Source organism: Notolepis coatsorum (genome assembly GCF_963971535.1).
Source record: "Notolepis coatsorum genome assembly, chromosome: 20".
NCBI classification, from domain to species: domain Eukaryota; kingdom Metazoa; phylum Chordata; class Actinopteri; order Aulopiformes; family Paralepididae; genus Notolepis; species Notolepis coatsorum.
In genome coordinates, this window is record NC_140184.1 from 37630795 (window position 1) to 37643484 (window position 12690).

Genomic DNA, 12690 nt, shown 5'->3' on the forward strand with positions numbered 1-12690 from the left:
ATGGGAAGGGCTCGGGCAGTATCGGGATAGATTTGATTGTCCCAAGTGGCATTGCTTCGGATTTGGAAAAGTTTATTTTGTACCCCGAGAAGGTTCCAAATGTGGAAATCATGCGGGTTAGACATGGAATTGAAGAGTCAGGCTTAGACACAAAGATCAGCACGTCGTCCGTGTAAAGAGTGATTTTGTGCTCCCTCCCGCCCACTCTAATACCTGAGATCTCGGCTGACTGCCTTACGGCCTGTGCGAGTGGTTCTATGGCCATGTCGAATAGTAATGTCAGAGAGAGCACCATCGGGTCGCTCGGTCCTATAGAGTTGGGCATAGAAAGAGGCAAACTCTTTGTTAATAGTTTTGGTGTCAAAGGACCTGACCCCGTTGGAGTCGGAGATTGAGGCTATTACTTGGGTGTCAGCCCTTTTTTTTGCCAAGTTAGCCAGGCACCTACCTGGCTTGTCACCGTGTTCGTACATTCTCTGTTTGGCAAATTTAAGAGAATATTCGGCGTCCTGGATCAGAAGAGTGTTTAGCGCCGCTCTGGTGGCCGTAAGCTCCATAAGCACAGCCGGGGCTGGGTTTGAAACATGCTGATTTTCAAGGTCGGCTAGTTTGGATTCAAGAAGTTTACATTGTTCATTTTTCTTGCGCTTCTTGGATGATACATAAGATATAATCAGTCCACGAGAAAAGACCTTAGATGTTTCCCAGAGTAGAGACGGGTTATCCGTAGAGCGAAAGTTAATTGAGTAGAACATTTTAAATTCCGATTCGAAATAGGAGACAAATATATCATCTTTGAGGAGGTACGGGTTGAGGCGCCAACGCCTCGACAGCGCTCTCTCTTCTGACAGGGAGTAGACCAGGTATATAGGGGCGTGATCCGATAGAACGATGCTTCCGATTGTGCAGGACGATACTAGAAAGAGCTTAGAGGAAGGGATGAAGAAATAGTCTATTCTACTGTTGCTCTTGTGTGGGCCGCTAAAAAAGGTGAACTTCAGTTCGGATGGGCAAAGGGTTCTCCAGACATCTGAGTATCCAGTGTCTTCGCATAGGGAGGTGAGCATCTTTGATTGCCTAGAGGGGGGAGCCAGATTGGTGGGAGTTTGTCAAGAGACGGTATGAGGTGACAATTAAAGTCTCCGCCCACAAAGGCGTTCTCAGAGGCCAGGCCATTAAATTCAGCAAATATCTTGCATAGAAAGTCAGGGGAATAGCCTGGGGGACAGTATACATTCATAAATGTCATTTCTTTACCCTTAAGAACCCCTTTGATAATCACATAGCGACCTTGGCTATCCACAGAGAAAGTTATAAGTCTAAAGGGGAGATTTTTATTGATCAATATGGCCACGCCCCTACTAAACGTAAAATAGTTTGTAGCAAATACCTGTCCTACCCAGCTCTTTTGGAGTTTAGCAGTGTCGTTGGGCCCCATATGAGTTTCTTGTAAAAAAGCAATCGACACATTCTCCCTCCTTAAAAAGGTCAGAATCGCCTTCCTCTTAGCCAACCTCTGCAGGCCTCGAACATTCCAGGAGCAGAGCTTGAAGCTCTCAGAGTTAGCCGTAGCCATAGAACATTGAATGGCGTGTAGGTGGGGCAGACCTGGGCAAGCCTGTGGGCATGTAGAATTCACTTAACCTAAACACTATGCACACGTATTTCGAGCCATACATAAAACATATAATAATGACATAAAAAACATATAAATGTGTGGGACCGGTGGGTCTTTCCCCAACATCACAGGGACTCGCCAACATTTCCAGAGACTTCAAACCTACCACTCGTAGAACCATCTCCGTGGCCAACTGCCACATTTCCCTGTATACAAAAGTGCCTCAGAGTGTAAAGCAAACAAGAAAAAATCAAATTGAACCATAAGCCAATAGTAAGGTCAACGGCTGGAACCCAGAACTGTCGGTAAAAGGGGGGGGGTGTATCTGCCAGGCATGCTGCGACAAAACAGGCGCGCAGTACCTCCACCAGGCCGGGAGGGGGCGATACCCTGTCCGCGAGACTGTTATCTCCCCTGACGCTGGTTCGACCCTACACAGTTATACCTCCCCACCAGAGGAGGGCGCTGTGCCGGGGGCCGCCCGCCGCTCCCGCGAGCACATTGTCAGCAGCAAACATTAATGGGAGCCATGCGGGTTGCATGAACCGGTTGAGAGTCCAACAGGTGGCGCAGCCACGAGACCCCATCTCGCTCGACGTGTAATCAACAGTAAATGCATCCCGGTGGCAATGATCAAAAACATGGCCGGGAGCTGGTATATCGCGCAAAAGTTATAAGCGTGGCAGAAATATCCGAAACGGAATAGAATAGGTCCCGCTCCTTCCGAAACGTTAACAGTTCGCAACCTAGCCCGTGGCTATGGTCGTGCAACAGTACAACAGTCATATACAACATACTTGTCCCCCTCCTCCCCTTATGTCAGATAGCGAGAGAAAAATAAAAAGATAACTTTCCAGGCGAGGCCTAATGTCAAGTATTCATCCATACTCACATATGTAATAAGATACCAAATGCGACCCCTTTCTGTGTGATAGCCGTAGCAGTATGCTAACGGTCCATCGCTACTACCACGTCAGGATCTGATGAGGCCGGTGTCGGGTCCGCGTTCAGCTCCGGTGGAGCCAGCGTCGGGTCCGCGTCTCGCCCCGGTGAAGCTGATGTCGGGTCCGCGTCTCGCCCCGGTGGAGCCAGCATCAGGCCCGCGTCTCGCCCTGGTGAAGCCGGTGTCGGGTCCGCGTCTCGCCCCGGTGGAGCCAGCGTCATGCCCGCGTCTCGCCCTGGTGAAGCCGGTGTCGGGTCTGCGTCTCGCCCTGGCGAAACCGGTGTCGAGGTCCCTCTGGGCCGGGTCCTCAGGAAGTCCACGGCGTCCTTGGGCGATGGTAGATGCAGCCTGCCCTCCTTGGTTCGGATGATTAGCCTCGCAGGGAACTGGAGCGATGGTTTAAATCCGCGCTTGTACAGGGGCCCCATGACATCTCGGTATTGTGATCGTTGCTCGACCACCTCGGGGGGATAATCTTCGAAGATAGCGACTGGTTTCCCTCTGTATGTCAGATTCCCTCTCCTCTTGCGAGCTTCCAGGATAATAGTCTCTTTGATCTTGTAGTGATGTAAGCGGGCAATTACGGCCCTAGGCCTGGAGCCTGGTGCTGGTCTGGGTGTTAGCGTCCTGTGGCATCGGTCAAGCTCCGGTGGTGTAGCGAGGACATCTTTCCCCATGATTTCCACCAGGACCTCCGCGAAAAAGACACTGGGACGGTTGCTGTGCAGGGATTCGTCCAGGCCCAGGATGCGTATGTTAGAACGCCGACTACGTGACTCAACATCAATTAGCTTGTTTCTTAGCTTGTCGGTGACTATATCCTGAGCTGTGCATCTTACTTCTAGCTCCGCCATCCTATCCGACCACCTATCCATGCCGTCCTCCACGGAGGTCAAGCGTTGGGTATGGTCTGCGATCTCCTGCTGGAAGCCGTCGAGTCTAGACTCGAGCGAGGCAGCAAACGTTCTGAACTCCGTGGTGAAGGCCTGTTTGAGCTCCTCCATTAGCTTAGCCATGGTAGCCCCATCCACAGGGGCGGCCTCGCTTCTCAAGACTCGTGCAGTCATCACGCTCGTTATTCTTTTTCCTTTTTGGGTCGAATAGTACAGTCTTAGATACGGATGTTGTATATTAGTGGTTCAATCATCTTGAAAATAAAAAAAGGCTTTTTAAAGTAAAATAAAAGTTTGGGAGCGGCAGCGTGGCTCAGAGACGTTCACATCCTTCCGACCCGGAACCGGAACCCAACGAATGTCTTTGTTAATCAGAACGTTATTTGCGTTATCAATTGTTTTTAAGCTCAATAAACGTCTTTCTCCCATTTGTCCGGGAGATCTCTGGGTAACAGTACTGTATATTTGCATATCATATATGTCACAAATGTAACATTACTATATACCTGTATGTCATGTATGTCACTATGAATTGAAAACGGGGGACCCTGATGTAAACAAGACGAACGTCTTTCTCTGGTCTGCATCCCCTTAACAATTGTGTGTATTGAGCTGTACTGTATTGTACCCATTTTGCAATCTGTTAAATATTGATTGATTGTTATTAACAGATTGCACAATACAGTACAGCTCAATACACACAGTTGTTAAGGGGATGCAGACCAGAGAAAGACTTTCGTCTTGTTTACATCAGGGTCCCCCATTTTCAATTCATCATAACATATATGACACACATGACATACAGATAGACAATACTGCTACATCTATACATTTATGACATACCAGATTTACAAATACAGTAGCCTATTGTTTGTGATACAAAAATAGTCTAAAAATAGTATATACATTTGACGAAGAAACTGTACATTGGAGGTGGTTGGGTGGGTGGGATGGGGGGGGGGTTGTAACTGTACATTGGATTATCGACAACCTTACTTGGTCCCAAGAAGAGGGTCTCGTGTATTAAATAAAGTTTTCATTCACTCTGGATCGTGTAAATCCAGTAGCAATACACACAATTGTTAAGGGGATGCAGACCAGAGAAAGGCGTTTGTCTTGTTTACATCATCAGGGTCCCCCATTTTCAATTCATAGTGACATTTATGACATACACAACATACATGACATCATGACATTTATGACATAGGGACATACATGCCTTACACTCTTACAGGTATATAGTAATAGTACTGTTACATTTGTCACATACGATATGCAAATATACAGTACTGTTACCCAGAGATCCTAACAGTAAATATATACATATGATGAGGAGGAGACTGTACATTAGGAGGGGGTGAGTGAGTGGGTGGTAAAAAATATATATACAAATGGTGGGGAGGAGACTGTCCATTGTTGTTGTGGCATAATTGCGAAACGTGTTTAGTCCCTTGTTTGTATGATAACAAGCCGTTTAGTTCATGGTTCAAAGTAATGGGAAAAGGGTGCTAGCTCGCCATCAATCAGAAGCTAGCCACAAGACTTGCATTCACGCTCTCCAGCACACAACAGTAGGGTCTATAGTCACAGTCAGGACAGTAGGCTCTACAAGTAGGCTCCCTTAAAACGCTAACGCTATTAAATACAGTGGAGGTTCAAATAAGAATATGACTTGGCCAGAAAAAAAGTTCAGTCAGGAGATTTTTTTTTTGCTTTAATCCCTGAGTATATCTCAATGAAGTGATAAGGTAGCAGTCCCTATAAGACAAGGTATTGCTATTTTTTCATGATGCTGTAATTAACACAAACATTTAATATAAAATCATCATATTATAGATATATCGTTCTGTTGATTTTCTCCCACTCCTAGCTTCAGTGTAGGGTAGTGCTGATGCACATTGTTATTGGACATTGATGATGGGCTGTGTGAGTGCTTATGTGACTTTCACATGGCAATGTAGTGAGTTTTCTTAACATTTTGTTATCAATATAACGTTTTGTTATTATATTAGCCAAACCAAAAAATATTGAATAAGGCATTGAGAACACTCAGCAAGTCAGTGGAAGAAAGGACATGACGGACGAGAAGAAAAATAAATCACCTTTCGATACTCTGTGCTACGGATGTCGTTCGGTTGGTGCTCAAAAGGTATTAACTCATTCTGCGCCACGGGTCGGGGCGCCAGAGGGCGCTATTACGCCAGCACTGCAAGTGCTTAAAATATATCTTATATTATAGCTATGGGTCTAATACACCCGTCGATTGTCAGTCAGTTGCTTCCAGTCAACATGTACAAAACGGATTGTTTTTTCATCCGTACATTTCCGCTTTGTACCGTTTTGAATATGAATATAGTTTTGGTGATTCTTAGTAATCCCAGGAAAAGATGCGATAATAGCCCTTTAGTGGAATACACTAAACACGTTGTCATTTTTCGCCTGATTATCGAATCTTCCTGAAATCAACTCTAGATTATCATTATTATCCTTCCTCATGCAAGAATGAGATGGCCCTCGTAGCGCGAGGCTCCCTCAGTCTCCTCCTGCACCCAACGGCACACAGCCACACACACACACAGCCGCGATCGCGGTGGAAAGAAATATCAGATCAACGCAAGATTTTATATATAGAGTCCTTACCTGGTATCTGATGTAATGCAAAATAAATAATCCAATTATCTGATCACCATTCCAAATACTGCTCATGGAGGTCCGTCCCACATTACCAAGCGTTACACATGAACGGGCGGGCGGGGTTACTGTTCCATGCCATCGTTGCCATCGTCTGCCTCGTGTGAGTTTTTAAACCCCGCCCGCACGGCTCAGATCGGCCCTGAAAAGAAACTACACCATTTCTAATGGAGTGCAATACCTGCTGGAGTGCATAATGCTAACGTTAGCGGGGTAACGTTAGCCAGAGCCATATAGCCAGTAGTACTATGACCCGGACGGGCATAAGGCATAAGTTGCCTGAAGCGACGTCACGGCCCTGCTAGCGTCTGATACGCTTTTAGATTTGCTCCGTGCATGTTATTTGTGCGTGGACCTTTTTAACCCTTTCTGAGTGGCATTTCCGGCGTCAAATGGAAAAAAATAAATAAAAAATGAAATTAGATACCAATGATGTAAACTACCCATAACTGAAGAGTAGGGTTTAACCTGCAAGTTGGCCTTTAAGGTTCGATTGCCAACCCGAAGTGGTTTTCAACAGTTTTCGTGTCAAGGATCCCCAACCGTTCAAAACTGAACAGATTTGTTTTGTTGAGTAGGATTTAAATCCACAATTAGTTGAGTGGATAACAGTGGAGAAAGTAAAACCTATGATCAGAATAGTCACTCTTATATATTCTCATTGAGCTAACTTCTAGTGAATCCCCTAAGGACCACAGGTTGGGAACCACTGCCTTAACTCATTGACTGCCAATAACAAGTATATTCGGTTTTTTGCGCCCATGCGTTGAACGCCAAAAACAAGTATATTCGTTTTATGTATTTTTTTATTATGATACTAGACACACTCCCGCACCTTGTGTATGGATGTGGTAACACTGTGATAACGACCGAATCCCGATAGGTGGCAGTGTCGCATACCTTTTGACTACATCTGGGCCAGTTTCCTGTCTCCCATGAACTCTGAACAGCAAACTGTTTGTGAGAGAGGTGGCGGCAATAGTGATCCATGTGTAGCGAACGATTGGAGATTATTATGAAGAGGAAAAACAAGGTGACGACTATCCAGACGGTGCGTTTTCACCAGAGTTGGAGTCCACAGTTCTGGTCAATCAGAAAAATACTAAAGCCAAACTGGCCGAGGATGTAACGTTATCTGTTCAGAGCGTCTCACCACGCCGCAGTAGTCTCAACAGCACGTCCAGAGCCCATATATCTCACTGAAATGTTCAGTGACACAGACAGCAAGATTACCGAGTCAGACCCAGATTAGCCGGAATGGATGCCAAGTCGAGAATCGGGTAAGATTACCCATGGTGGTTTTGTGAATAGAACAATAATATGTATCAACATGAGGCATGAGCCCTTTGATCTGGAAATGTAAGTGTCGAGCAACAAGCACAAACTGCACATGCTTCACAAAACATGCAATGTCTCTCTCACTAGAAAATGAGCATGGATTTTTTGGAAACTAACACTCTTTAGCCTGGGATTGTGCAGGAACGGACGGATGTATGTAGAAATAAACAGTTTGTTCCCTGTTGGGAGTATAAATATAAGTATTTCAAATGAAGCATAGTATGTATACATAGCTATAATATAGAATATATGGTGGGTCTACAAACATCGTCAAAACGGTCTGAAACGCTGGCGCCAGGGAGTAAAGATGGGAAAACAGCATGGCAGTCAATGAGTTAATATATATGGTATACCTCCCAGCCCTGAGGAGAACAGATATTTTTATTCTCTGTGGCATCTGACTTCTGGTAACATTGTTTTCCAGATCGTCCGAATGTGCAGGATCATGATCTGGTGGAGAGACTGCAGCAACCCTATGTGGACGCACTTCGCTCTTTCATCATGATAAAGAGACCAAATGTAAGTCTAACCTATGACAAACATTACGTTTTCTTCATTAAAATATGATGGAACCAGCCTATAATTTCCCCATGATATTAAAATGTGATAGAACTAGCCTTTTATTTCCCCAATCAAAGTTAATAATTTTGGCTCCTTAAGTCCAACGCACACGGCGGGCAATTTTTGCCAGGCGACCGACTTTTTAAGCGAGGCGACCGACAGAATTGTATCGCGTCCATTGTTATGAATGAGACTTTTTTTCGATCGCACAGCAACTCCTATTTTTTTAGGCGACGGCAGGCGACACAGCAAGGACAATGAGGGAATAACATGACTTCTACTGGTGTATCATTTGTAATATAAATTAATTTATCAATACATTCATTGATCAATAATCTACGTAATATTACCATGCTACTTATGTTAATTATTATTAACAGGAACAATTTAAAGGGGACATGCATTGCTATTCCTTGCACTATTTAGGCAACGCACAATTCCTGTGAGTCTATTGAACACATCTGTAAGGTTTTTTCCAAAAAATTCATTGTTTTATATTTCTAATCAAGTACTCAAAAGCCAAATTTTTCTCCCTTTGGATTTCAGGCTCTGCTGGCCTGGCTCCGCCCATAAGCACTTTGAGTGACAGTCATCCACACAGTCTGCGACTGGCATAGAGAGAGAGATGGAGGGAGGGAAGGAGGGAGGGAGGGACACACACACGGAGCATAAAGTTATCTCTCCACTGCTTCCCCGCGAGGTCCCGGTTGTGTGTGTAAATGAGTATGTGCTACTGCTGCTTCCCCGTGAGGTCCGTGTGAACACTTAAGGTAACTAACTTGTGTTCAGCGTTTCTCTGATTGGCCACGACGCCCACGTGACCGCGCGCTAGCACGCCCCCTTATCCACGCCGCCTGCCGCGGCACTTGCGGAAATAGGCTGCTGCTCGCGGAAATGTTATGTTCGAATCGCTAGAATACACGACAACATATTTATCAAAACAACTACCAGATTCACTCATAACGTTATTTCGCGTGACAACACAGCCCAGCTGTCAGAAACTACATTGAGGGGGTTTGAATTAGAGTTGTTCCGATACCGATACCAGTATCGGAAAAGCCGCCGATACTGCCTAAAATGCTGGTATCGGTATCGGCGAGTACCCTCTAATGCTGCGCTCCGATACCATATGACGTAATTTATCAACAACACTGCGGTCTGTTGAGTAAGCATTATAAAACAAACGTGTGCTTAATCGATTAAAGTGTCAATGCCATTTGTCATTTTAACAGCAGATACTTTCTTAAATGTCATCGTCCCGACAGAGCGGTGTTGACGGGGAGCTCATGGGTTCGCTTGGTGGCTGGTGTTATTAGCATTGAACAGCTAACCGAAAGCTAGCTTTAACATTACCTTGGCTAAAGTTGGGGCTATTCATAATCCAGCAATAATGGCTGCAGACCTGCAAGCAAAGTACAGCAAGTTGGCAAAGGAGTATTCGTTAAATCACAATGTCACCAGTAACGTTACAGTCTTTTCATATACCGGCAGCTCATGCTATGCTAACCTAGCTTGCGTTGACGTCGTCATTGAGACCACCTCGCTCGCGTACACAATTAATGACATGTTGCGGACAGCCATATTGGTGACAATGTTTAGCTTTTAGTGCCAAATGATAAGAGTCTGAGGCGGAGTCTCAAAAGAGAATGTTGAATATTTATTGTGCAAAAATCACAACAGATCCGACTGCTACTGAAACGGAGCCTTGTAGACAGACTGAGTAGGGTATATCTGCAGAGCCAGTGGGTAGCGAGTGCAGCAACGTATAATGTCCGTGTGGATCATTGGAGTAGGGTATATCTGCAGTGCTGAAGCCCCATACTCATTGATTAATGATACTAATACAAATCTATACAATCACCTGTTGTTGAATAAATACCATTACTTTCTAGTTATTACTAAAAAACAGTATATATAAAACAGTATTTTTTTTTTTTTTTTTTAATATGTATGCACTGGTATCGGATAAGTATCGGTATCGGCCGATACCCAAAGCTTAGGTATCGGAATCGGATCGGAAAGGAAAAAATGGTATCGGAACATCTCTAGTTTGAATCACTGTAAATCAGTGGAGGCTGCTGACTGATTAACTAGAAACTGTACATTGTAACGTTATATAACGCAACGTTATATAATGTTATTTCGCGTTTTTATTCATAATGTTATTTTGCGTGACAACACAGCACAGCTGTCAGAAACTGCACATTGAGGGGGTTTGAATCACTGTACATCAGTGGAGGCTGCTGACTGATTAACTACATTACCTGCTGTGCTGTAGGCCAAAGCAGAGGTACAGTAAAAGCACAGGTACAGTAGGTTACATGTTTGATTGATTAACTACATTACAACGTGCAAGCCAGCGCAGATGTACAGTAGGTTACATGATTGATTGATTAACTACATTACCTGCTGTGCTGTAGGCCAGCCAAAGCAGAGGTACAGTAGGTTACATGATTGATTGATTAACTACATTACCTGCTGTGCTGTAGGCCAAAGCAGAGGTACAGTAAAAGCACAGGTACAGTAGGTTACATGTTTGATTGATTAACTACATTACAACGTGCAAGCCAGCGCAGAGGTACAGTAGGTTACATGATTGATTGATTAACTACATTACCTGCTATGCTGTAGGCCAGCCAAAGCAGAGGTACAGTAGGTTACATGATTGATTGATTAACTACATTACCTGCTTTGCTGTAGGCCAAAGCAGAGGTACAGTAAAAGCACAGGTACAGTAGGTTACATGATTGATTAACTACATTACAATGTTATTTCACGTGACAACACAGCACAGCTGTCAGAAACTGCACATTGAGGGGGTTTGAATCACTGTACATCAGTGGAGGCTGCTGACATTTTTTAGGTGAAGCACAAATTATTATATTATATATTAAATTATATTTTTTTAAACATCCCCAACGCTGCAACACCCCCATTCCTCCCAGGTCTCAGGCTCCTCATTCGCTTCCATTCATTTTGGGGACCATGTTTAAATATCGGAGATGAACGTTATTTCGATTGATATGAATAGCTAGCTAGTTACGTTACGCGGGCGTCGTGGCCAATCAGAAAAACGCTGAACGAAACGCTGAACGCAAGTTAGTTACCTTAAGTGTTCACGCGCGAGGTCCAGGTTGTGTGTAAATGAGTATGTGCTACTGCTGCTTCCCCGTGAGGTCCAGGTTGTGTGTAAATGAGCATGTGCTACTGCTGCTTCCCCGTGAGGTCCAGGTTGTGTGTAAATGAGCATGTGCTACTGCTGCTTCCCCGCACGAGGTCCAGCCCAGGTTGTGTGTAAATGAGTATGTGCTACTGCTGCTTCCTCGTGCACGGTTTGTTTCCCCGACAGAAGCTCTTCTCTCTCTCCCTCCCTCTCTATCTCTCTCTCTCTTCCTCCCTCTCTATCTCTCTCTCTCCCTCTCTCTCTCACTCGCTTGTTGTCTGCCTCGCTCTGTTTGAGGAAGTGAGGATAATTCCACTCGCTCTGCTGTCGCTGTCAACCATAGAGGGGGGGGGGGCGTTAGTTATGCAAATCAGTGCCATATTCACGTCAGCGAAACCATCAAATCAGAACAGCTTAGTTGAGTGAGGGAAGATCTCGTGAACTCGAGACTAGACTGATGAGTCAATATGGTAATTAGAGACACAGACCCATCGATACTAACCCCTATTACTATAAAACCATGCTAAACACAAAAAAATTTCATTTATAATGCATGTCTCCTTTAAATAAATAACGTTAGTTGGTGAACTTAAGTTATTTTTTTTTTTTTTTACTTTTTTTTTATAGAGTTTATCGCTTTTCTGGTCAAGTATGACCGACAGAAACAGGTTGAAACGGGATGTAGAGCAGGGGAAGACATTCTGAGAAATGACGGCGGGTCCGGGAATCGAACTCGTGTCCCCCAGATCCGTGACGAGCACGGTTTTCCCCAACGCAGAAATAGCGCCGAGATATGCGGTGAGCTACTGGAGCTCCCCGGGTGAACTTAAGGTTTAGTGGCCGCTTGTCATTAACTAATAAATTGACAATGCGCCACGATGCACCTACTAGATGTTTTTATACTCGGATAACAAAAGAAGTTGTGGATGTTGACAGAGTTTAATGTCCAGGCTGCAGCTGATGTAGTTTGTAAGGTTTATTGTCCAAAGAAAATTATGGTTGAGAACAGAACAGGCGTCTTCCGTGAAAAAAAACATTCTCTCTCATAACAATACTTGTCCAATCGGTGGTAGTGAACGTATTGTAGCGATCAGTCATGCAGTAATGTCAGGAAGAATGAGGAGAGGTTGTATTCGTATATGGGGGTTTAATTCCAGCTCAATATGGGTTTTACAGGTTAATACTTCCCTCGTAATGCACAACACAGCTACCTGCTAATACGCTCGCTTCACGACAACCTAACGTCCGGTCCGTCCTCCCATATCTCCCGGCGGGAAACAACACCCCCAGCTAATTATTATACCTGAACGGAGGCTTTAGTCGGCAGCTGCTCATATTTTGCCATCACATATTTTACGATCATTCTACACATTTACAAGCAATTATTGTATAATAATGCTGCTGCATCAAATGGGTTGAGAACCACCTTGGGGTTGGACGGTTCATGCTGTGCCATTATTACAACAGGGACATTAGGTCAGTG

General features: G+C 44.6%; 1 protein-coding gene across 1 annotated transcript in view; it reads left to right on the forward strand.

Annotated features, from left to right (window-relative positions):
- Nucleotides 1-12690, forward strand: part of nr1h3 (nuclear receptor subfamily 1, group H, member 3) — a 57143-nt gene that overhangs the window by 31053 nt on the left and 13400 nt on the right. Inside the window, exon 10 of the mRNA XM_084337507.1 lies at nucleotides 7908-8002. Within this exon, the coding sequence (XP_084193633.1) occupies nucleotides 7908-8002 (95 nt within the window). The remainder of the gene's footprint in view (nucleotides 1-7907; nucleotides 8003-12690) is intronic.